Genomic DNA, 27,717 nt, shown 5'->3' with positions numbered 1-27,717 from the left:
TAAGGCTACAATTCAGAAAATTGTTTGCTAATAATTTTTTTTAATTATCTTTCATCCCATTTATCTCTCTTTCTCCTCTCTATATCCTTCTTAATTGATTTTTTTTTCAAAATATTTAACATTAAAAAAAAAATGAACAATATAAAATTATTTATAGTTATTTATAGTATTTAAAATGATGATATAGATCTAATTTATGGTTTGTTATTTGTAATTTAAATTGTTTACCAACATGATGATATTGAGATTGAGGAGGATATCAATAGATAATATAACCAACAATTATTATTCCCATGTATAGGCTCAATTAAACCCCCTCTCTCTTTCTCTCTCTCACACAATTTCTTCATCTAAGCATATTGAAAGAGGTTTAAAATTTATTCGTAGAAAAAATTTATAGAAATAAACATTTGTTGGGTTGTAGGTTAAGTAATATTTAATAATTAAATTAAATAAGAATGATATGTACTTATTGCTACCATAAATATATATATTAAGTAACATCTTCTGATATCACTATTAAATTAAATTGCACTCAGTAATAAAATTAAATGATTTTAAAAAGTATTGTTATTAAATAAATGTTAACACTTTAATTATAAAGAAGTACCACCATGTACTTGTCATTATAATTTTATTTTATTATATTACATTGTTTATAGTAAAAAAAATTATTTATAATAAATAATTTCTAATATAATTTTTTTGTTTTATATTATTACACTAATTATAATAATAATATAATAAAATAAATGAGTGGTTATATTAATGTGTTCTATAAAATGAAGTTTTGCATTTGATTTTCTTGTTTGAATATTTTGAATTCTGAATATTGTACAGTAAAAGTTGTTTTAGAATTTAGGATGACAAATCAAAGAGTTTGTTAATAAAAAGTAAAGAAAGAAGTCAAATTTAAAAAGTGTTAGTAGACAGTGAAAAAAATATTGGATAGAAGTTAAAGGTGGTGAAAAACTAATGATCATATTAATTGAATATTCTATTCGATTCTTATGCAAAATAACTTCACAATTTTTATTAACCATATTCTCTACCATAAATTTTAGCCAAAAATATTTCAATATGGAGAACCTCAAGAAAAAAGCTCCACAAAATCAATTCAACCAATCATATAATTTCTATAAAATATAAAACTTATAAATAATTAGCAAGCTTTAAAAATATTTTAATAATTCAAAAATCATTGGTGGACGATGTTAAACTAATTGACTAATCTTTGACTAATCTTCCAAACAGTAGTCAAGACTAGAATTGATGGTCCTATTGGCAGTTTTTCTACTTCTAAACCATATATGATAGGCAGTTTTTGTACGAATTGATAACCAAGATTTTTAGAGAACCATGTATTTTATTTAATAATATAATAAATGTAATTTTATAATATGCATAATACATATGTATGATATATATATATATATATATATATATATATATATATATATAAAATTTATTTTCTTTTTCTTTTTTTTTCCTTTTTTTTCTTCTAGTTTTTTTTGTTGATGTTGAGATATGTTTCAATTTTGATGATTGTATATTTATATTAATATAGAATCTTGTTAAAATAGAATATATTAAATCTATATTTAACATTGTTAGTTCTTATTTTTAGCAATTATTTCTTCATTTTTATATTAATGTTCCCTCCCTCTTTTATAAGTAGTGTTTATTCCAATTTTAATGAAGTTAAAAATTCTCTAACCCAACAATTGGGAAAAATTTTGCTTGCTAATGAATTTTTTTTAAATATCTTTCAAATTTGCAGAAGAGATTTCAAAAAATTCTGATGTTTTGGTAAAGGATTTGGCATGTCGAGTTTTTGATAAATTTTCTAATCTTGCAAGCTATGAAAATGAAAAGGGTCTAAGTACAGTTCCAGGAATGAGAGGAAGCACAAATTTCAATTATTAAGTGCCCTGTTGGATGAAGAGGAAAGTGAGGATAATAGAGATGAATTTGAAGTTCAGGTGGAACAATTACAATTCAGAATAGTGCAAATATTATTAGATGGAAACTATTTTTTCAGAGCCTTAGCCGATCAGCTTGAAGGTGACCAAAATCAACACTTAAAATATCGTGGTATGGTAGTGGACTACATTATGGACAATTGTTCAAACTTTAAGCCTTTCTTTTTTCAAAAAGATGAAATGACTTTTAAAGAATACTATGAAAAAATGGCAGAAGATGAACATGGGCAGACCATTCTGAGCTTCATGCAGCATCTATAAATATCGTGGTATGGTGGAGGACTAATTATGGACCATCGTTCAGACTCTGAACCTTTCTTTTTTCAAAAAGATGAAATGCTTTTTAAAGAATACCATGAAAAAATGGCAGAAGATGGAACATGGACAGATCATTCTGAGCTTCATGCAGCATCTATGGTCAGTCACATCAACATTCGTATGCACCATCTCATAGGCCAAATAAATCGGATAGATAACTTTGATAGTGCAGATCTTCCAAAAGTGGGGTGGACTATCTCCATTATGTTTGATTTCGAGGCTGTTAAAAAGCTCCAAAACATTGTCATATTCAATCATATGAACAATCAAGCTGTGTTATTGTAATTTACTTTTAAAGAATGTCATGTATTACTATGCATTTTTATTAAATGTTACATTTTGTGTTACTCTGCATTTTAAAACAATGTCACATGTTTTGTTTATAAAATCTAGATTCTGTGCTATCGTATTCAAATTCATAGACATCAATCTACTTTGACCCATATGTAATCGAATAAGAATATAATTAACCATTCATGAAAGCATTCTACATGATTCACATGTTCGTTGACCTATACATGGACTGATTCATGTTCAGAATTTTGAATTTAAAATGTTACAGTAATCAATTTGCAAACACTTACTAACCATTTTTTATGAGAATTTATTTATAATATGTAGATCATGTTTAAATTTAACATAGATAATGAGAAATTAGTAATAACCTATACGTGGACAGAGAAATTAATTTGAACCCAGAAAGTCTAAATCTCCTTCAACTGTATTTCTTGCACGTTGCATGGCAGACGTTCTAAAAGTTGCCTGGATTCATAGTTAAAATACCATGTTTAATTACTAGAGATAAAGATCAAAAACAATTTGTCACAGCATAGATAGAAAGTGGATTCTTTCTAGGCTTTTGCAAACATTCCATTAACAAAACTACCAAACCATAATAGCACAGCTCACTTAATGAGAAATTTTGATTGAAGAACTTGGCAAAAAGTGGCAACAAAAACACTAAGACTAGTTTTGAATACAAATGAGTCAAAGCTGATAATGTCTCTTGATTTTTGTGTGCATACAAAATTAGTTATACTAGATAGATTCTGGAGAAGTCAACCCACGAATTTGCATATGGTCATGTATTTTCTTTGCTTGATCTACAAGACCACCTGCTGAAAGTCCATTTGTCAACTTCTCAAATTCTTGGCCATTCAAAGCATGAAGATTAGTTTGCATTGTATCTAAAATGACTATTGCCTTTTCATGCAGCCCTGCCCTCAAATACATATCAGAGAGGCTTACAAGAACTTTAGTGGGCACTTCTCCCATTTGCAATGTCTCAAGAAAAATTTGCTCTGCTTCCTCCACAAAACCCAACTTGCCAAGCCAATCAATTAAAAGAGCTGAAGTTGCAGCCCCTGGCTCGAATCCATCTTTTTCAAGATTCAGTAGAAAGGTTAGTGCTTTACCAAGCATATTCTTCTTCTCATATGCACAAACCATCAAAGATGTGCATTTATCATCTGGTTTGTGGCCAGCCTTCATCATGTTTTCAAAAACAGCTCTAGCATGGTCTGGATCACCAGCGTGGACATAAGCTTCAACAAGTAGAGTGCATGTATCAAGATTTGGAAAGATCCCAGCAAACTGCATAGCATTGAAGACCCTCTGGGCACCAGCAGCATTACCTTGCAGGGCAAAATATTTTAGCAATGCCTTGTAGACCTCTATACCTGCATACATATCCTTGGCTTCCATCTCTCTAATCAAAGACTCTCCTGCTTCAGGCATTCCCACCCTCACATAAGCCATTATCATTGCACCATATGCTTTTTGATCCAGTTGAAGACCAGATAGTCTCATCTTATCAAATGTATGTCTTGCCTTATCAAAATCACCTGCTTTACTGTACATCCGGATTAATACAGTAAACAGAGCTGCATCACACACAAAACCCCTTTCCTCCATTGTTACAATTATTCTTTCAGCATCTTCCAAATTACCTTTCACTGCATAGGCATCTATAATTTTTGTATAATCACGAATGTTGGGTTCAAACGATTCTTCACTGAGAGCAATTTCTGTTATCTGCAATCACATTCACAATAGTGGCATTAGTGGAAATAAACTAATCCTGAATGGAAATGAAAATTACATTTTACTTCTGTTAGGATTATCATGAAGATATATTCTCAAGAATTAATAGCCTATAAACAGTATTCATTTCACATGCAAAGTTATGATTGACCTTCACTAGTTAATGTTTGGACCAAAAAAAAATCAATGGTTTCTGCAATTCAAAAAATCTAGAGTCTTGAGTAACATCTACCCTGTAATTCCTTCTTTTATTTCAATCCAGTTTGTAATCAGCTCAGTGAATAATTACAAAGCTTTTTTTTATTTCAAAGACTTCAAGAAACTTTACTACATGTACTGTGCCAATGTATTCAATTCTTGCAGTCTGGCAAGATATAAAACAATGTTCATTGCACAGTCCATGAAATCAAGAACCATACTTGTATAGCTGATGATTATTTTACATCGCTAGCTATTGGTGATTTCATTAGTAGATCTTGATGAATTAACACTAAAGTAGTGATTAGTTGAGGAGGGAAGAAGGAACAAGAGGTAATTCACTAGTAGTAGAAGCATGCTCTCATCCTGGAAGAGCTCCAAACAAACACAAACCAAAATTGATGTCCTATACAATCAATCTTAATTATCTGATTTTAAAGTTAAACCTGTTCGTATAGGTTGTTGTTGACTTGTGTCTAATCCCTAACCATTTACAAATCCAACCATCCGGCTTTGAGTCATCATACTGCCCACAGTCAACTCCCATGCTTGAAGCCCTAGCTGTGCAGCGTCCTCCGTCTCCAGAAACTGTTGAGCCCCAAGACCAGGACAGAGCTCACACACTAACACAGCATGAGAGGCCAAAACCAGACAAGTGTACTCCGACAGAGGAGGGCAGACTGCAAGCAAGGAACGGAACTCACCCCTCATCCTCTCCAACTGCATCATCTTCGTCATCAGGATCAGCATCTTCAACACTAGAGGTGCCTACAACCCTAGTGCCTGAATTCAAACACTGCCCGCTGCGTACAATCCTGCTCCAGCCCATTAAAAACAGCAAGACCATTCTGTTAAATAAATAATCAATTGTTATATTAATTAAATAATAATGAATGGACATGGGACATGTCTCTCCACATCTCACCCACATTATAAATAAGAGAGAGATCACTGCCATTGAAAAACAAATACCAAATGGGACATGTCTCTCCATGTCTCATCCACATTATAAATAAGAAAGAGATCGCTGCCATTCAAAAACACATACCCAACAGGCAATGCCATTACATTTGCAGCGATCCTTACCTCTTCTCTATTCCTAAAATCATAGGACTTTGAAAGCACTTTCTTTTTTGTCTACATCCACCGCAGGAGTCACTTCCTAAGGCAACCAACTAAATTTAGCAAATTATGCATTGCCCATTCAGCAAATTCCAATACTCTTAGCAAAAGATTTTCCAAATTTATTGGCCACACAACAAAAAATAATTCTGCTTTATTGACCTCATCAAGCAACCATTTCGGAATAAATACAACCCACTACCTTTGTACTTTTCTGCTCAATACAGTTCATGTGACAAGGAAAAGTCAAATGGCCTTTTTAAATTCCCATTGCTGTGACCCTGTAAACCTTCGAACACCAACTTTCCCACCCATACACTTAGCAACTTGACCACTTCAGCAACAAATCATGTGCTTCAAAAATCTATTTTCTAGCTTAGTCAACTACCTTTAGTTTTTGTAGCCATTCACAGAACTTCGTCAACCAGAGAATACACTTCAACAATGGCTTTAGGAGCCAACTACAAAACTTCCATAACATAGACCACCTTCCCAAAACTAAAGAATATTCGTCGGCTACAAATACACAAGAATATACTAATGCCCAAATCTCCATATTGTTGAAGTATAGCTTCAGTCGAAGTGAACTACTCATTATATTGAGTGTATGTATTCATGATTCTAAATGAACAATTGTTTTATGTTTTATGTTATTGATAAGAATAATCTACACACACACTGTGTGTCTATTATTCATAAATGACATTACTTAACTAATCGAGCTCTTATCATATGAAGAGACAATTATGTTATCGGGCTTCCTAAATGTATTTGTTTATACACCGAATGATGATCGGTTATGGTCTAACATTATGTCCACGTAGGAACATGATCCTACATGGCCTTCGGCCACGTAGAGTCATGTCTCTACGGGGACATGACCATATACAAAACCTACTACTGAACTAGATGAAGATCGCCCTATAGAAAATGAGAGGGAGAATGATACTGAAACTCCTTCACCTACTACCTCAAATTCAGAGAGTATTGAAAATTCTAATAATAAAAAGAGGCCACTTTGGGAAAGGAAAATGATAGAAGAGAATCATGTTGAACCTAATGAAGTAATCAGAGAAAGCAAGAAAACAAGAAATCAGTCATGTTATGTGGCACTATTAAGTGAACTTATCAAACAGAACCTTCAAATGTTGAAGAAGCTTTATCAAGCAAACCTTGGAAAGAAGCAATAATTGAAGAATATCAATCAATACTAAAAAATGATGTGTGGGATGTTGTACCTATTGGTTCCCAAAATCGCAGATTAGAATCCTACAAGCCTTGCCTACTCGATGCTGGGATATCCAACCAGTTAAGACCAACTTGACGGGATTGATCGATGCAATCCAAATCCCTTGTGCTTCTGGCTCTGCAAAACCAAGATTGGTGCACTTGATCCTAGATAACAAACTTGGATCCAAGACGTTAATAGCAGATAGATTTAAATGTGAATATATTGAAATTTTCCCAAATGTCAAGGATTATAGAAAACTTCAAACTTGCAAATTGTGAATTGAGAATAATAAATGAATATATGAATGTTTTCAAAATAAAAATAAGTATAGATTAATGCAACAAATAAATATATTAACTCTTCAAAAGAAAGATACGAAATAATTGCCAGCGTATGGATTGCGAATTATGAAAAATATAAAGACCAGTGCCAAAGGGCAACAGAGTCAATATTATAAGTTTAAAACGTACAACTTTATAAAATTCTACGTACATCAATTATAAACAATTTAGTAATCAAGATGCGACAGAGCAAATATATGGACGAAATTTTAAAACAATCTGGAATGTATTTAAACTCCTGTGGTTCGAAGACAAACCAAACATAGATTCGGAAACAATTAAATATTTCTCAATATCTATGACGATCGATTTTAAAATGCTATAATTGATCTTGTCCACTTATCTATCATATAAATTATTTATAAAATTAAAAATAATAATTATAAAGGACGAAACCATATAATATTTTAACTCTAAAGCTTCAAGCAAATAAAATAAATATTTCTTACTGATCATGCCGGAAATAAAATTGCACTGGAGACACTCCTTACAAATGATCCATCCAATGCAATTTGACTCCAAAATCGCATAAATATATTTACTCAATAATCCAAATTCACGAGCTTAGTTCAAAAAATCATTTCTTTACCATTGAAAGAATATAATACATCAAATGGGCATGTATAGTATGAAATTTTGGAAAGTATATATGAATATGAACTCCCCCGATCTCCATTTCAATTACATATTTATAATAAATAAAAAGGGTACATAAGGAATGGACGCACCCCTTCACGACACCTAATTACAACCACTTTGGTAGTAAATCCAAAACAAATAATGATAATTAAAGGAGGTGGCTTCAAAAATATAATGGGTCTTCCAAGATTATTTGATGAATTAAATCCATGATTTGACCAGTATCTTCCACGCAATATCCCAGACATAGAAGTTTTTATATTTCATTTCTCCATACATATCCAACCTCTGGCTATTCGAACAAGAAACCAAATTGTGAATTTCTGGACACAATGGTGGATTGGGTGGCATATTCTGTGCAAAGACATTATCGTCCCATCATATCTTTGTCTAAAGTCGACTGGGCTGGATAAGCAACCAAGTTTCTCCTCTCCTACATGCGTCTCTAGACTTGACGGCACCATAGAACGAAAAGGCCATCTACAAATTGCAACGCATCATTCTCTTTTCACCTTATCCATGCAATGAGTTTTTCGCTGTTGATATGTGATGTCGTTGATTCAAAACTTCTTGCTTCCATGGTGATTCTTTATCCTGCAATAACAACAATCATTAGATACCAATGATTAAACAATGCTGATAATAGATAAAAGTCCTTTGCTTTGGCAATTCTAGAAGATATAGCCGCATAGTTCTCCATTATCATGGATGAGAGGCAACTCATGAACTGCATGAAATACCAATTTCTTCAACACAAACATTTTCTGGCATATGTAACCTTCGAAGGCCTCCAACCACCATGCAACTCTGGAAACTGGATTATTCAGGAGCATGGCTTCAACGCATAACGAATGCTATGGGGAAGAAAAGACCAAACCTTAACTTTGTGATGCTTTCCCTGATTCAGAAAATCATTTATTTATTTTGAGTGCATCTATTTAATAATCCAAAACTGCTACGAATGTGGTTATTGAGCCAATCTTCCATGGACCCAAATAGCGGCATCTTGCATTTGATGGGAAAGAAAAAACTCATAGCTGGATGATAAATATCGTGCCCAGTGTGAATAGTGTCCTTCCCTATTGAAATGTCATTTATGAGAGCATCCAACCCGTTACCTCCGCATGAATAGGTAACAAGATGAGGAAGGTGCAAGAATCAGAAAATAGAACATCACTGCAGATGCCTATGATATATTAGTATAACTGTCCAGAAATAGAAAGGCTTCAACATCTAGGAGATGTAACTTGGTTGAACTAAGGCAATGCAAGAAATTGCAGAAGGCAATAATCTCCCCACTGATGCCTCTAGTGGTTGATCATCCAAACCTTTCAAAATTCCATTCAGTATATTACACATTGAAGCATATTCAAGATTTAGAAAACATAAGTTTTGAGTAATACAAACTTCCAAACTTTCCCATTATTATATTTATTATTCATCTCTCAGCAAATTTTTGTCTGCTCCTAATTTTCTATCTGCTATGTCATGTTCACTTCTAGATAACTCAATTCCATATTATATTGATCATATGTAGATGCATCTCTATTGGCATACAGCAATGTGCATGAGGCAAATATTTGTGAAGAAATATACTCACACAAATGGAGACTCTGATTTTGTAAATCAGGGTTCCATCAATACTCAGACCTAAGAACAAATCAGTTGTCTCTTCTAAGCGGCTATACAAAATCAAGTATGCACCTGACAACAACATTGAAAAATACAAAGCCAAATTTGTGGCACACGAGTTCTCACAAAAGGAAGGAATCGATTATGAAGAAACTTTTGCTCCAATTGCTAGGTACAAATATGTTAGGACTATCTTAGCAATTGCAACATCCAAAGGATGGAAAGTTCATCAAATGGATGTTAAAACAGCATTCTTAAATGGTGAAATTGAAGAAGTTTATATTGAGCAACCAGAAGGGTTCATCACTCATGACAAAAATTCCCACATGTGTAAATTAAATAAAGCACTATACGGTCTTAAACAGGCACCTAGGGCATGGTATGAAAGAATATACAACTATCTAACAAAGTTCGGGTATTCTAAGAACAAAGTTGATCCAAACATATACTTCAAAATAAATGGTGATGAAATGATTATTCTTGCGTTATATGTTGATGATTTGTTAATTATAAGTGAAGAACATCTTATAACCAAGTGCAAACAGGAACTAACAGTAGAGTTTGATGTGAAAGATCTAGGTCTTCTCCACCACTTTCTAGGACTAGAAGTCTAGCAAAAGGGGAACTACATTTTCCTAAATCACGGAAAATACACTATTGATATTTGACGAATTTTGGAATGATGGATTGTAAACTAGTTACTACTCCTATGGAAGTGAACTTACATAAGCTGAAGGATGATATGATTGAATCTCAATCTATCGATCCTACTTACTATAGACTAATCATTGGATCTTTAATGTATTTGGTGAATACTCGTCCTAATATATGTTATGCTACTAATACCTTTAGTCAGCTCATGTGTGAACCAAAGAAGATACATCTAGAGGCAGCCAAATATATCCTAAGATATCTAGGAGGTACAACTGGTATGGGACTCAGATATGATCAAGTCGAAATCAATCTTCATAGATATTCAAATTATGATTAGACAGACAGCTCTACTGAAGGTAAAAGTACTACAGGATGTTGCTTTAGTCTCGGATCTGGGATGATTTCTTGGTTCAGCAAAAAACAATTATCAGTTGCATTAAGCTCCACTGAAGTAGAATATATAGCCTCCTCCATGGGAGCCAGAGAAGTTGTATGGTTACAAAAATTGCTAGTTGGATTGTTTAGAAGCCCTTGAAGCCAACTAGCATTCACTGTGATAATCAAAGTTGTATTAAGCTTTCAGCTAATCCAGTTTTTCACAATCGATCTAAGCATATTGAAATACCTTATCATTACATTAGAGATATGGTAGATCAAGGTGTTATCAAATTGGAGTACATAAGTACAAATGAGCAAACAGCAGATCTTTTTACCAAACCTCTTGCCAAAGTAAAATTCGTATACTTCAAAGGAAAACTTCGTATGATTAAATAGTAATGTTGAATATTGAATTTAAGCTTCAATTTATATGTGTTGATGCTTCTAAAGTTGTCTAGTTGCATCAGATATGTAATGAAAGGTGATGATCTTTCATGGACATATATATTCAAAAGGTAATCTCTGTAAGGTGACGATCTTACAAATGATAGGCCTGTTATTATGATAGTTTTGTTCCAGATACGCCAGAAGTCATTGATAACGAAAGTATTATGATTACTCTAGATATTGTTTTGGATAATTAAAGATCATAATACATGTTATGCTAGTGTTCATAACATTGTGATTATAGTTATTTGACAAGTCACTATTTCAAAGTGTTAAAGTGAAATAATGTATTGTACTTAGATATCTTGGATGCTGATATCTTGTAAAAAAAAAAATTATCACTTCTCCCTTGCTAAGAGGGAGTGTTGAAGTATAGCTTCAGTCGAAGTGCACTACTCATTATATTGAGTATATGTATTCATGATTCTACATGAACAATTGTTTTATATCTTATATTATTGATAAGAATTATATATATATATATATGTCTATTTATTCATAAATGACATTACTTAACTAATCGTGCTCTTATCATATGAAGAGATAATTATGTTATCGGGCCTCCTGAATGTATTTGTTTATACACCGAATGATGATCGGTTACGGTCTAACATTATGTCCATGTAGGGACGTGACCCTACGTGGCCTTTGGCCACATAGAGTCATGTCTCTACGGGGACATGACACTTTACATATTTAACTTGGAACGATCGGTGTAGTTTGATATCATTCACAAGGCATACTCAGACTTAACGATCGCTCTTTTGCAAACAAGGATATTCATCAAACCATGCTCGACCATTCTACATTACTGTTCAAGTTCAAAAGATCTACATCAGAACTGCACATTATATATACAATCAGATTGATAAGTAAATCTGAACTAGTTCAATCTTTAATAATAGTTTGTCTCTACCAACGATCTTGTTTTCACACATACAAGTAATTGTAAGTTAATACCTTCACAAGCACTGAGCTAATGATCTAATCCATCACCAAGAATTCCTGCAACTTCTGCAAACTCATTGCCTATCCATTCTAACAACAAATACATTACTATAAAAAATCAGTGGCTAAACTATCATACAACTCTAAGCATGTGCTTGATTTAAGAATCAACCTAATCCAAACCACTCAACTCAGTTCCAAATCAGGCCTCACTAATCGGGGAGCTTTGTATCTTCAAAAGCCTCAAGATACAATGAAAAGTGTGCTTCTTATCCACTTCTAAGCAAGACACGCACTTAGTATTGGAAATTATCCTTTCTCACCAATCAGTGATACCTACTAATCTCCCCATTGGTCTGCCTCAACTGCTGTCAAGAAATACATAGTTCTGCAACTTATCCAACTCCACCATAGTTACAGGACTCGGACTCGCCTCTGACTCGGAAAGTCAAAACCTAACTCGGACTCGGACTCGGCAAGGACTCGGAAAATTTAAAAACCCATGAAATTCAAAGACTTTTGAAAATTTTAAGATTTTTTCATGCATCTTTTAGTCAATTAACATCAAATACACAATAATTGAGATAAATAGAAGCTACTTAATACACATACACAATTTTGCATAGATCACATAAGTATAAAAGTGAATTTCTAAAGGAAAAAAATTGAATAACACAATATAAAGTAATAAACATAGTGTCACTACAGTGTCAAATGTCTACAATATTCATGGATTATGAAATCCATGGTATAAAAAGTTCAAAACATATATCAAAATAACAACTACAATGTAGAACAGTAGAAGACTAAGGCTCATAGTAGCCTATGTCCTCCTACGAATATGCCTAAGGTAAGTCATAGAAGACTATAGAGCCATCCTCTCCCTGTGTCTGAGGTTGAACCTCAACCTCATCCTCGCCCACATAATCCTCATCATTAGACTCGGACCCATCACTCCTAGCCTCAGGGTCCTGCACTCTGTCTCCTCATGCTCTATCCTCCTCGACTGCCATCGCTACTGCCTCAGTCTTCTGATCCACTTGATTAACCCACTCCACATCTTTATCATTGAAGATAGGATCAGCAATCTTTGTGTTCCACTCTGCATGTGGATCAACATCCTCTAATACAATCGATGATGTATCGGTGCCCAAGGCCAATGTCTATCAATGACATCCCATATAAGCCCATACCTATCTCAATTCCCTGCAAAAAAAGAGCGGATAGCCTCCTTCACCCTATCCATGTCTCATAAATGTAGCCCATTAAGGGCTTCTCTTCATCAACAATTCGTAGGAGAACAACAAGCGACTTTACGAATTGCAATCATTATGAAAGTTAGAAGAGAAACAATCAGATTTAAGTTTTTTCTTTAAAAAATGAACAATAATTTATAACATAATTTCATAAACAAAAAAAGTTGAAATGAAGACAAAAAGGAAAATTACCGTCACAATATCAGCGATCGGTGTCCAAAAGGAAGTCTCATAAAAAACATGATCATTTGCATCAATCCCTGCAGTGGTCTTTGCATATGATGATGCAATCCACTCCTCACTAACAAACATGCATCTCAAACCTCCCTTTGAATCAAGCAAAGATTTCAATGTGAGAAAATTGGTTGCAAATCTAGTGACCCCTGGACAAGACAACTCCTTTTGGTCAGTGTATTTCCTCATGAGGTTGAAGACCCATGTATGATTATATATGTATTTACATACACTCCTTCCTTGCTCTATAATTGTTTTTATCCAAGGGAGTTTATCAAGATCCTCTTACATGAGGTCAATGCAGTGAGCAGCACAAGGGGTCCAAAATATGTGAAGGTGTCTCTCCATAAGAAGCTTTCCTACAGCAACATAATTTATTGCATTATCTATAATTATTTGCACCACATTCTCCTCACCCACGTCCTTTATCACTTCATCCATTACCTCACAAAGATATTAAACATTTTTTGTTCTTCTTAAGGCATCAATTGATTTCAAAAAAAAGTGGCACCTAAAGAAAAAGAAACAAATTAGTATAATAATCAATGATGAATCATAATTTATAAACTTAATCACTTAGGGCCGTTTGGCAAGCGGAATAGGAATACCTATTCTGGTTTGCTATTCGAAGAATACAAAAATGGAATAGATATTCCTATTCTCTGTTTGGTTCACCCCCGTGCTCTCAAAAACCCATTGAAATCCTTTTGAAATTGTGCAAAGTAGAAATTTATATTCCACCACTTGCTCATCTTATCTTCGATCTCTGTCGATATCTATCCACACGAAATATGGTGAGTCTGTAAATACATATAAAAGGATCAATTTATTAAACTCCGTTTCACAAGATTTTCTAATATTTATCCCTTTTGTTCTAAGATTTGCTAATATCCCTTTGTTTAGAAAGACGAAATTACCCGCAAGGGCCAGTAAAGGCTAGTGGAGGAATGGACGAAATGTAGATTGCGGGAGGGGAAAAGCCAGTTGTGAAAGAAGCCTGGGACTCTCGCCATCAAATAACACATTTCTGCTGGCAGGGCAGCGAATATCAGTTTGAAAAGCGTATTGAAATCTGTAGATGGAAGGTCGTTGAAGAAGATCTAAAGCTCAGGAACCCTAATTCCTTTGCGGGTATATTTGTTTCGGATTTCTGATGTGATTATTTAAGTGGCGAGGAGTGCATTGGGCCCCGATGAACAACCTAGATCTGCAATACACAATGTCTCGCACTCTAATATCAATTTTCAGAGAGAACAAATCGCTAAATTTTACAACAGATTTTTGACGGACCCGAAATTTTATAGTTTTTAACAAAGTATTTAGGTGGAATAGGAATAAGTATTCCAATTCCACCTATTTAGGTGGAATTGAAATACTCTCTTTTCTGACATAAAATGGAATACGTATTCCCATTGTATGCCTATTCCTAATTCCTGTCTGCTGCACCCAAACGGAGAATACAAGATTTTAAGAATAAACAAATGACTATTCCAGTGGTATTCCGCTTGCCAAAAGGGCCCTTAAGTACAAGTTCTACTTCTAAATTTTTATGTCCAAGTACAATTACTTGATGAGGAGACAAGAAAGTTGAGTGTTCTACTCCTTCTATCAGTCCAACCAGCGGTCCTGATGGTGCAACCCTTCGTCTTCCACACCTCACGTTGCTCCTTGATTGCACCTTCTACATCAGCCAGCCTTTGGGTCAAAATAGGGCCTCATAGCTCGTCAGCACTACGGGCTTTGAACCCTGGACCACAAACAGTAACAACATCTATTGCAATTTGCCAACATGGGGACCTAAAACAAATTAAATAAAATTTAAAGTTAACAAATTTGTGTATTATAATTAAATTTGAAAACAAAATACAAATTAAAATAAGTAAAATAACCATATTGTTGTCTCTTGAAAGTTGAAACTTGAAAGCAAGAGAAGTTAGACATAAATTTAAATTTAAATAAAAAAGTACCTTGTTGCATTGAATGAAATGTTGTTGTAGATGAAGTCTCCAAGTGCCAATTTTGCATAATCATACTTCTCTTTGTTCCAACCCATGCTCTCAAACGATGGTTGTGCACCTGGAGTCGTGCGTAGAACAAACATGGAATCAAGTGTCGATCTTTGTTTACAAATGCGAGGCCCAATGGTCACACTCGTAGAAGTAGTAGCATCCATAGGTGGAGTAGGATATAATGGAGAGAGCGAAAACTAGAAGATCCATGTTCAGCTAGTTGTGTCATTTCTTCTTCTTGTTTCATTTTCAATTCTTTTTTCTCCATTTTTTCCTCTAGAAGAGTTTGCATGTCTCGCATAACATCCTGAGGTATATCTTTGCATTTTTTAGCATCACGCTATGGTATATGTGCTACGTGATACTTCAATCTATTTATTCCTCTCCTATTCTATAATACACCGCAATGCCAACATGTAACAACTCCCTTTTTGTGGCCTAGGATAGCATGTTTCCAAGCCCTATCCCATGCTATTGCAGTTGGGTTTGCATCAGGGTTAAATGCAGGCCTAGTTCCACTTCCACAAGGCTCACCCTAAGGCATGATGTCAATGTGTTTGCTGCAGCAGTCTAAATATATTATAAATAGAAAAAAGTTAGCATCAAATCAGATTTTTAAACTTTAGGGCCTTCTTACTTTGTCATCAAGATAAATTAGAATAAATCTAGATTCTGAATAGTAGATGGTAGAAGTAGAGACTAAACAAATGTAAACAAAATGGAAAGTAAAAAATATGAATGTAAAACATATTACAAAACAATATAAAGAAATGCAACTTGTTGCTTACCTCTTCAAATTTGCAAAAAAGTCAAACAATGGAAATGCAAGTAAGTTTGTAAAAGCCTCCTCCAAATGCTTCTTTAAGCTCCTTTCAATGCTTAAGTGCAAGCTACAAAGTTACACAAACCATCAGCAATTGATATGAGAGAGCCAACCAGTTTGCTGATTTCTCTCTCAAAACTTCAACACTCTTCTCTAACTCTTCCTCTCTATCATAAGCATAAGCAAATGGTGGAATGACCTTTTTAGGTCAGATAGATATTATAACAACCGAAAGATTGCAACTTAAGTCCTTGTTTATTTGATTTTTTGCACTTTAATCTCTTTGCCACCAACGAGAGTCCTGGGCTCAGGACTCGGCTAGTCTGGCAAGTCCACGTGGACTCTGCTAGGACTCGGCCGAGTCCGAGTCCAGAGGCCAATTGCCTCGAAAAGTGCGCCTCTGCCTCCGTCTAGCAGAGTCTCGGAACACTGATCTCCACAGCTGCAACGTCATCCAAGCAAGGAATAATGACATCGTCTAGTTCTTGAATCTTCATCTACCATGGAAGACTCAAACAAGCATAACCAATCAAAATTAATGACTGAAAACATCCTCATGTATTCAAACAATTCCAACTAGAAAGCATTGCACCCAACCTGCTTAATTATCTGAAATGGACCATACCACAAAGGTTTAAGCTTCAAAAATCAACTTTGTTGCTTCTCCTTACCGAGGTAAACCAAACAATATCATCCACCTAAAACTTTTTGCTCCATTTGATACTCATCATGATGTTTCTTCTACCTAATTTAAGAGTCTTTCAGCCTCTCCTACCTCAGATTCTCTATTTCTCAGCACCTTAACTGTCCCAAACATGCATCAAATGAGCTTGCTGGCACAAAGTCAAAACATGCCTCAAAAAGTGAAGGATTTTATGAAGCAAAAATCGCCCTATTGTAAGATTGTTGAATTCACCCCAACCATAGATTTTGAGAATAGAACTCTGTAGTGCCTACCCCTAGTTCGCATTTTTGTTATCATTGTCAATTTGCTTTAGGTTGATTTTATGCATTGATTAGTTTTAGAGATATTGGATTTACAATATTATGATATTATTTCATGTTTTGGATTACATATATATTTGTTGATTTCATTTCATTCATGTGTTGTTAATGATATCTTAATGATTCCTAATTAGTAAATGTGGTTTCTTTCATAAAAATGTTAACATGATGTCTTTAATGATGATTATGTTGTATTGATAGAGATGCATTATTATATGTACGCATTTGATCTTAGATTTGTGATTTTATACTTACCCCATGCTTGCATGTGTATGGTGCGCGTGTTTATTTTATCTTTCTGTCTGAAGTGTTTGATGTGGTTAGGGGAGGGAGTCGTAGTCACCTGCTAGTCGAAATCTACACGATGAACCACTCCCTGCCATTGTCTGTTTAGTTTAGATATATTATATACATGTACATGCTTGTCTTTTATGCAGGATGCAGGAATCGGGCATCGACTTTCCTGAATTGCCAGGATGAGCGTGCCCTATTACAAATACTCAAATGGTGAGAATGGGAAGATAATGATCAGGTCCAATCCTAGCCATAAGCCTATAATACTTGTCCTGCAAGGAGGACTCGTAACAAACTGTCTACCCTTTTTAAATCCGTGAGTCCTTTGTGCGTATGTTGTTTTGTGAGTCTTTGATGAATTTCTATTAATTAAGTCTAATTAATAGATTAAATTAATAATTTAATTTAATGGAAAATTATTATGATATTTTGAATATTTAATTATATTTAATTAATTGAGAAATTAATTAAATATAAAGAATTAAATTGAAGATAAAAGTTTTAAGATTAAATTTAGAACATGATAATATTTATTTAATTTAATAATAATATATTTAGAGTTCATTTTTAAATAAATGCTAAATATTATTGTTATTTAAGTTAATAAATATTTATCAAATTAAACGTTCTAAATATATTAAAAAGTTAAATAAAGTTTAAATTTAGAACGTGATTATATTAATTTAATTTAATAATAATATATTTAGAGTGCATTTTTAAATAAATGCTAAATATTATTGTTATTTAAGTTAATAAATATTTTATCAATTAAGTTTCTAAAAAAATGAAATTAAAAGTGAAAAGATATTTAATTATCATAAAGATTATAGTTCGCATGATTTATGCATGAGTTGAAAATAAAAGAGATTAATTAAAAGATAAAATATGTGAACTTAATAAAGATATTCTAAGCAAGTGTGCAAGAGATTTTAAAAGGTTATTAAATTAACTTAAAAGTAAAGTGGAAAGTTAAATAAAGTAATTTAACAATTCACTTAAAGTGCATGAAAGAATAATAATAAAATATTTTAATTTAAAAAGAAAATTAATTGTGCATGAATGAATTAATTAAATAAAATAATTATAATTTTTGAGTTGGGGAGACAGAAGCCCTAAAAGGTAATTAGATTCTATATTAAAGGGTTTTGGGTCATTATTGCACACACAGGTTTGAGGGAACACACTTTTGGAAGGGGAACAAAGAAATCTTTGGAAGCTTTGAAGGGTTTGGATTAGCAAGGGTTTCACCAAATTGTTAGCATCAGATCAAGGTAGGGTTTGTGAACCATTGTAGAAATATTTTCGAATCTCTGTCTTCTTCGTGCTTGTTGAAAATTGATTTCTCAAATTCCGTTGTATGAATCTTGCCACCCTTCGTTCTACATCTTTTGTTTTTTGATTCCATCTGTGAATCCGGATTGAAAAAAACTATTTAAATAACCTCGTTCTGCAATTGAAAGAAATTGGAAATAAATCGGGATCTAGGCTTTTGAATTAAATTGGGATTTAGAAATTTAAATTTAGAAAGGGTTTGTTGGTGGAAATGAAAATCTTATAATGAAAATTCGAAGGGTTCGATTTGTTTATTTATCTTCCTATCAGGCTAATATCGTAAACGTTCTTAAAATATATATATATGGGAATTATTTAATAAAGTTTATATAATCATAAATCTTATAAAATAAATCAAACTCTTTATAAAAAAAAAATGTCTTACGAAACTTTTAAATAAAAATAAATTTAAAAGAATATATATATTATATATGTGGGGGGGGGGTTTTGACCACCCCACCACCTTCCTGTCCGTCGTGCGTGCGCAGGCTGACTGCTGCACGCGGCAGCAGACAAGCCTGCAGTTACGCAGGCAGCCGCACGGCTTTGCCATTATGGCCGACGGCTTTCAAAAAGCCTTCCAGCGATTTTTAGCTCAAACCAATCTTTTTGTATTTTAATATATATTTTAAAGTTTAAGTAATATTCTTTAATTAATATTTATTATTTAAGAAATATTATATGTTATGTTTTAGTTTATAAAATAATAATGAATTATTATTATTAATTTCAATTATGTTTTAAATAAAATTATTATCATTATTATTTTTTAATAAATTATTAATTAATCAACAAATTTAAATTATGGTAATATTTAATTGAAAGTCTTAATCAGTGACGAAATTAGAATTAATGTGAATGTCTTATATTTTAATTAATTTAATTAAATATAATTTAATTAGAATTAATTAATATTGGAATTTGTCCAATTAAGTTTTAGATTTATTTAATTATTATAATATTGATTATAATAAAGAAAAAGAGAGTCATAGATTATATCTTTGAGAGAAACAACAAGTATTAATTTAATAATTTAAATAAATTATTCTTGGATTGTTTTTAGGAAATTGACTTAAAACAGTAAGGGTAAATTTAGAGTTAGAGTGGGTTAACTTGTAAGGGTGAATTCTGAAACATTTTACTTGAAAATGTATGTTGAACTGAAACTATAACCTTCATTTAACTCAACTATATGCTTTCAAATCAAATCAACTGTGACACTATGATGTTTTCTATGTACCGTCTATCCTTCGTGAATTTTCGAGTTGATTAGATGTTGACCAGTCTAGGATGTACACCAGAGGTTTTGTGAGTTTTCTTGGATACTATTTATGGGACTAGATGTTGTGATGTGTTTTGTGATTCATATTGGAGATTATATCTATGAGGTTTATCTTGTGGAGAAATTATGTGTACTTGGGTGGGAGAACCATCTTGTTATTAGGTTGCCTGTTAAGGAACCGAGTTTGATCTTTATGAATGTTGTGGTATGGGACACAACTGTGTTTTTATGTGCTTAGGAGAGGTTGTCTAGGTACGTGACTTGGGAGTGGCTTGCATAGGGGTCCGAGACCCAAAGTGGTCAGTACCAAGGTAACCTAATGCAAGTTATGTAATAAGTGATAATCTAGTAATTAAAATTTATGGGGGGGAAACACACTAAAAAGATAAGTTAGAGATTTGATCCACCCATGCCTTGAGTGCTTGTATAGGCTAAGGATGGGAATGAGAAGAGTGCCTCGTCTTCTTGAGAGGGCTTTCTAGTTTCCATATGTGTGATGTTGAGGGTCCGGGGTTCAAAGTAACCAGTCCAGGGTAACTCAACGCTTGAGGGTCCGGGGTCTCTTAAGAGATCAGTCCAAGGTAACTTAAGCAGCCATGTGATGACACTCCCTAGTATGTAGCTGAGTCTCCTCTGTAGATTTTGTGTATCTCTGGTGGTGTACTTATTGTTGGATGTGGTGTACTTATTGTTGGTGGTGTATTTATTGTTGGTGGTGTATCTATTGTCGGATGTGTTTATTATGGTTATTTACTTTCATTGATGATGATTGGTGATTCATGAATGTTGTACTTTTGACATGTGGCTTTTGACTTGAGATGATTATCTTTCGTTGACTTTATCTTATGATCTTGGTATTTGGTTTATACTTGGTTTGTGTATGATGTTTGGTTATGTGGTGTCGGTATTGGATTGAGTGTTCTTACTTTTGGATTATTTTATCTTCTTTAGTAGCATGTGTTACCTTTGAGATAGTTGTGGCCTTTAGGAGTTTCATGCCTAGGAATGTTTTATGTTTGATAGCCGTATGTGGATCGTTCTTTATCTTCCCTGCACGGTGGGAGTGGAAGCCTGACTAGGTAACCACGCGGTCGGGAGGTAGTGCCTTCTTACCATTTGGGTTCCCCCTTCACATTACCAGCTGTTGGATGTTCATTGCAGAAGATGTACCTTTATCATTCTTATTTCTTATCTTAGAGACTTCTTTTCTGATGATGTATATATGTTATCATATATCCTGGTGTATTGTATCTATTTTCACATACCCTGCGACATGTGCAGTGGATGTACTTTCATTGTATTAGATATACTTATGCTTTGCTTATGCGATTATGTATCTATTACTTCTTTATGATCTTGAGACATTGTACTTGGAACTTAAACTAATTAATTTAAAATTATTAAATGTGACTCAACGTAAAGGAACTCTTGAGGAATTGAAACTGTATCTATATTTGCATATGTGTATTTGATGTGTATGTTCATATTGCTTCCGCATTAATGTTATCTTGATGTTGTTTAAAACTTTTTTTTAAAAATAGTTCAGTAAACATTGTAACATGTTAGGTTTAATTCTCTTGGGTTCCCGAGCGGGGCGTTACAAACTCCCATAAAAAGAACATATTAGCCAAACTTCAATATACTTTAGATAGTGAGTTGGCCTACACAGGCCTAGGTTGAAATATACCAGGTAGGAAAAATAAAACTCTGACAGTACATAGTATAGCAATTTCTAAACTAATTTCCAAGTCATTATATCAACTGAGGCAAAGAGAGAGATTCAGTATATTGGTTAACAAAACATAATCAGTTCCATTCATTAATCAGATCATTCTGAAATACAGTCTGTAACACACATTGTGGTTATCAATAGCCAAATCAACAGAGCTTAACTTGATAAATCTATATACGATAATGGTCATAGAACTTTATACTGTTTACACTTCTTATGTTGTCCCTCCACTATCCTCATGTTTAGTTGAATCAATCATCCCAAAAGACCTTATGTTGTAAGGTGTCGTAGATATCTATAAAAGGCTGCATTTTCATCACGTCATACCTATTACCTAGGATTATTCTTCTATCCATATTGAATAAATAATTTTTAATTATTTTATTACATCATTATCATTTTCCTTCTGTTGATTCAACAAAATTACATCAGCAGCCTCAAGTCGTGCTCTAGCTCTTTTGAGAGCCACATCAGCTTTGCTGCAACTAGTTGAGAGCCCTCGACTGTAGGGCATGCATTCCATTCATTCGCCTCTTTCCAGGGTGAAGGCTGGGCATAATGCTGCTTCATCCAAATTACTTAACTAATTTATCATTTTCTCTCTAGTATTAATTAAATTATTTTATCATATAATTAATTCATCATTCAGTCCTTTACAATTAGATAATTTTCAAAATTATTTCATAAGCTAACACTTCCCTCTCAAAATTAAATAAATTCAAATAATTTCTTTAATTTTCCAACCTCAAATAAATAAAATTAATAATTACTTTATTTTATCTATGCATTTACACCTCATCTTATCCTTCCACCTCATTAATCCATGTGCATTATAGGCCTGACCTTCACTTATCTTTCTCAACCATTGATTTTTCCATTTAGTCTCTCCCACTGATCAAATGTAGTGAGAGGCATGTAAAAAAGACATTCACTCATTCATTTATCTGCTTCTCCCTAGCTAACATTATTGTCAAAAGCACCACACTATTATTTGAGCATTATCAAGCATTATTAGCATTATTTTCAAGAGCTCGCAATATCATTATCAAGCATCCAGCCTTCATACTATCATGATGATATCAAAGTATTGTTACAAAATCTGAGAGAAAATTTACATCCAAGAATTTAAGAAAGTCTCGAGCAACAATGAAATTTCAATCTTGCATTATATTGTATTAGTAAGCATTTAAGAAAGTCTCAGGTAACAGTGGATTGCGAGTTTGAATCTTGCATTGCATTGTTCCTGTTATTTTGATTCTGTTTTCACATAATTCACAAGTGCAAGCAATGATGGGTCTGCGCCCTTGATTTCTTGCTCAGAAGCATGAGTACCAACCATTGTCATAAAATTCCTCCTAGAACCCAATCTCTTATCCTTTCACAATGCACCCTAAAACTTATTGCCTTTGTAGGCAGCTTGTCATTTGGAGACAAAGCAAATCTAAACTCAGAGATATCATTTAAGCCTGGACCAACTCGCAATTTCTCTTGATGAACTCAAACCCTTTACAAGCCAATGATCGGACCACACCCAAAATGTAGTTTGTAGGAATTGAATGAGCTATTATAATGCTAACATGTAACCTAGAAGGGGCTTTCTCCTACAAAACTAAGGATAATCAGGTTTGTGTTCAAGTATCTGACTATATTCATTTAGTGCATGAAACCCAAAATTCTCTAATGCCTCTCATAACAACATTATCCCAGTATATGCATGCATCCCTTAAGTCGTCTTCTAAAGGAAAACTGACATAATCATAAGTCCGCCTCTAAAGAAAATCGACATGGTTTGGCCTCAAAAGCATTTATATCTTTCAATTATTAAAAATTCAATTTAATGATTATTTATATAAAGACAAGGCAGATAAATTGGGTGTCAGCCAACGTCACTGGTGTGTCAAGCTGGTTGCTCAACCTCTAGATTGTATTCGTCAAAGTCCTTTCATCCCATAATTGCTTGCTGTTGAGCGATTTCATGACAGGATGCTCAAAAATCTCAATCCCCTCCCATGTTACATCTTCAAGAGGAAGTCGTCTCCATTTCACCAAATATTCAAGAATGACTTTGTTTCTCAACCTCTTCTTCCTCACATCTAAAACCAATTCAAGTTTTAGAATCAAATCTTTCCACATAGCCCAATGGTGGTAGCTCTTGTAAAGGGGTGACATGCTGTCCAAGGGCTTTCTTAAGAAACACAACATGGAAGGTGTTATGGATTATATTATCAGCTGGAAGTTTCAGCTCATAAGCTACCTCACCAATCTTCCTTACCACCTTGTAGGGCCCATGAAAACATGGCTTCAGCTTCTCATTTCCACTCCCTTTTATAGAAGGTTGCCTATATGGCTACAACCTCAAGAACAATATATCACCAACCTCAAAAACCCTCTCAGTTCAGAGCTTATCAGCATATAGTTCTCACTGATTTTGAGCATGCTGCTAATTTTCCTTGAGAAATTGCTGCACCAAATCCTTTGCACTTTGTACTCTACTATCCGTACGAACCAAATCCATAAATGAAGTAGCATCATAACAAAAAAGTGCTTTAAAGTGAGTCATGTCAATTAACATATGGTGAGTCGTGTTATTTCAATATTCCACTAAAAGCAAACACATAAATCCACACTATCTAATGCCCTGCAATATAGTACCTCATGTAACCCTCTATCCATTTTTTGACTACCTTTGTATGCCCATTAGTTTATGGATGATAGCTAGTGCTTAATGTCAAATTAGTACTTGTTAAATGAAGGAGTTCTTGCCGAAATAAACTGATAACTTACTGTCCCTATCACTTAAAGTATTGTTCAGCAAACCATGAAGTTTCAAATTTTCCCTAAGAAACAAATATGCCACTCATGCAGCTTTAAATTCTTAAGATATGGCATGAAAGTGTACATATCTAGTGAGTCCATCAACAACCACATTCAAGCAATCCTTACCTTAGCTATTTAACAGCCCCATGATGAAATCCACGGATATACTTCGGATTTCAGATTTGGGATAGGTAGGGGCTGCAATAAACCAACTGGGAAGACATGTTCTGCCTTGTCTTGTTGGCATTCCAGATGTTCTCTCACCTGTCTGTATGTCTTGTAGAAGCCTAGATGGCCAGTAAGCAATGCATCATGACATGCCTTCGAAATTCTCTCCATCTTTGACTCCGATATGAGATGCACCCATTTTTTGTAAAGGATGAGCTCACTGATCACCTTTTAACTATCATCTTGCAACTTTCCCTCCAAAATATCATTAGTTGTTGAATTCTTCACATAGCCAGCCACTATAAAGCCTTCCAATCAGCAGACATATCAGTTATAAATAAATATAAGACTTTGTAGAGAGTGCATAAGCCACCACTGAGTTATTCCCCTTTACATATTCGATATCAAGATCGTAGGCTTGAATTTCACTTATCCATTTTTGCTGTGTATCATTCAAATCTCTTTGGTTGAGGAAGAATTTCAAGCTATTATGAACTGTTTTAACTACAAACTTCCCACAAACCAATTGTGGAAATTTGGCTAAAACATGCATAATATCTAGCATTTGTTTGTTATAAATATAAATGGAGAAATGTCATTCAGCATCCTTAAGTTTCTTGCTTTCATATGCTATGGTATGTTTGTTTGGCATCAGGGTGGTCCCAATTGTTTTCTGCTATATACGATGAATTAAATACATATATAGTAAAGATGACAATGCATACCAGAAACAGGAGTAAATATATCTTTAATTTTCTCATGAATTTATTATAGAGAAGAAGACCAGAGATGGTCGGCAAAGGATTGCAATTCATCCACCTACATCATACTACCTTCCTTGATGATATCAAGTTGCACGGGGACGGGCATTTGGGTATTACAGGTACGAGTATTTTTCAAAATAGGGGACAAGAATACTTGGGTACATCAATTTTTTTAATATAATTTAATATTAATAGAAAGACTGAAAATATGAGTTATAACAATGGTTTTTCAAAACAAGAACAGTGACAAAGGTTGCAGATGTAATGTATTATTTTCAGTTTCAGATTTGCAATATGTTGGTAATTATAATGTGAAGTCCCCATCTTTGAATTGCAACAGATTTGATAGATTCAGTCTATCATTGTCTCCTTGTAGGCTGATATTAGTGTTTAGAGGACCTTGTTGTGGAGTTATAAGGCTCTCCATTGGCCAATAGTGATTTTTGGCTCTGTTTTGAGGGACTTACTATTTATAGTAAGTTAACAACATATGGTTTCGATGAGCTCAGATAAATTAGGGGAGTTGAATTATGCTCTCAATTTTTATTTTTGGCTTCTAGTTTGGGCTGCAAGAATCTTGGAGGGAGTGTCTTTTTTAGGAAGTCACCCCATCAGGTTCATTCGATATCTTTCTTCATTAGAATCACTCATGCGTTGTCAGATTTCGAGTTTGATGTTTCTTTAGTCATTTTTGCCAAACAGGTGAATTATAATTATTATTTAACTAAATACACTGAGGTTGCTATTTTTGTTGGTATTGTATAGTGGCCACCTTAGTGTCATAGCTCGTTTGAACCGAGTTGGAAAGTTTTTTTTTATTAGGCACAAGAAACAATGACCTTGTGTGTCAAACTATCATGATATTGATGAAAAGGTCATTTTTGGAGGCAAAGGGAGTTAATAAATTCTATTATTCAACTATGTGCCTACGTATAATGTAAAGTGCATTTAAGTGAAAATGCGCTCATGAAGCTATTGGGTGCTAGGTGTGAATGAGAAGCCAAGTTTCATTTTATATTATAAAAAGGCCTTCATGAGGAAATCTAACCATCTTTTGTCTATTGCATTTTTTATGATTTTGGGAGCTCTTGAGAGTTTCAAAGTATTGGGTGCTAGGTGTGAATGAGAAGCCAAGTTTCATTTTATATTATAAAAAGGCCTTCATGAGGAATTCTAACCATCTTTTGTCTATTGCATTTTTTATGATTTTGGGAGCTCTTGAGAGTTTCAAAGTTAGCTGTTGGAGAGGATTGATTCCTCTATTCATTTGACACTTTGATCTATTGAAAATATACAGTGAATTGTGCTGATTCTAAGAATTATTTCTACATTTCTTCATATCAAAAGGGTTTACTGGTTGGACACCATTATTTCAGCCATCATTTCTGTTACAAGACTGTTGCTTGAAGGCGGTTTAAATCTCCAATTACATATTTTATTGGGCGGCCATTTTGGGAAGGTGATGTTAGGGATTGTTGTAGCAGTGTCTGCATTACTTGAGCTGCATTTGGGTTTGCTATGCCAACAATATTGCATCTTCTAGGAACGTCATTACTTGGCTGTCATCGACTGAGTTTGGTGTGGATTTTCTGATGATTCGGCTGCAATATATAAAACACTACATGCACAAACAAGTTCCTTGAATTAAAGGCTTGTCTATGAGTTTCTGAATTGCAATAATTGCCTTCATTATAACTGCAATGTAATTCTATATTGGCAACCATTTTCGGTTTTAATTTCATATCTTCTTTAAGCATTACTGCTATTATGAAAATTTGTAAAAACTCTTATATATTCAAAAAACCGAAAAAGGCAAAACAAAACATTCTCCTGTTACAATGTGATCAACAAGGCTTATTACATGTAATATAAGCTAAATGTTTAGATACATAACAGAGGAGGCAAACTTTAAACATGACCAAGAAGATCATAAATCAAGTATCAATGACATATTGCAAATGATAAACGTGTGACTTGAATAGTGATAAAGTTTACTGTTAATCAGTATTGTATCAAAGTTTCAAATTGATTGCATATTGAATTAAGCCTGCTAAACAACAAATTGATA

The 27,717-nt window shown here is 33.7% G+C and overlaps 1 protein-coding gene across 1 annotated transcript in view; it reads right to left on the bottom strand.

The window, feature by feature from the left end:
- Positions 1 to 3,205: 3,205 nt before the first annotated feature.
- Positions 3,206 to 27,717, bottom strand: part of LOC149554087 (Tetratricopeptide repeat (TPR)-like superfamily protein) — a 32,489-nt gene continuing 7,977 nt past the window's right edge. Inside the window, exon 2 of the mRNA XM_089789425.1 lies at positions 3,206 to 4,334. Within this exon, the coding sequence (XP_089645551.1) occupies positions 3,339 to 4,334 (996 nt within the window). The 3' untranslated portion in view covers positions 3,206 to 3,338. The remainder of the gene's footprint in view (positions 4,335 to 27,717) is intronic.

Source organism: Cupressus sempervirens, chromosome 6 (assembly GCF_028749045.1).
Source record: "Cupressus sempervirens isolate cs-2001-9-10 chromosome 6, ASM2874904v1, whole genome shotgun sequence".
NCBI classification, from domain to species: Eukaryota; Viridiplantae; Streptophyta; class Pinopsida; order Cupressales; family Cupressaceae; genus Cupressus; species Cupressus sempervirens.
The sequence above is the reverse complement of the archived record's forward strand: the minus strand, read 5'-3'. Positions and strand labels throughout refer to the sequence as shown.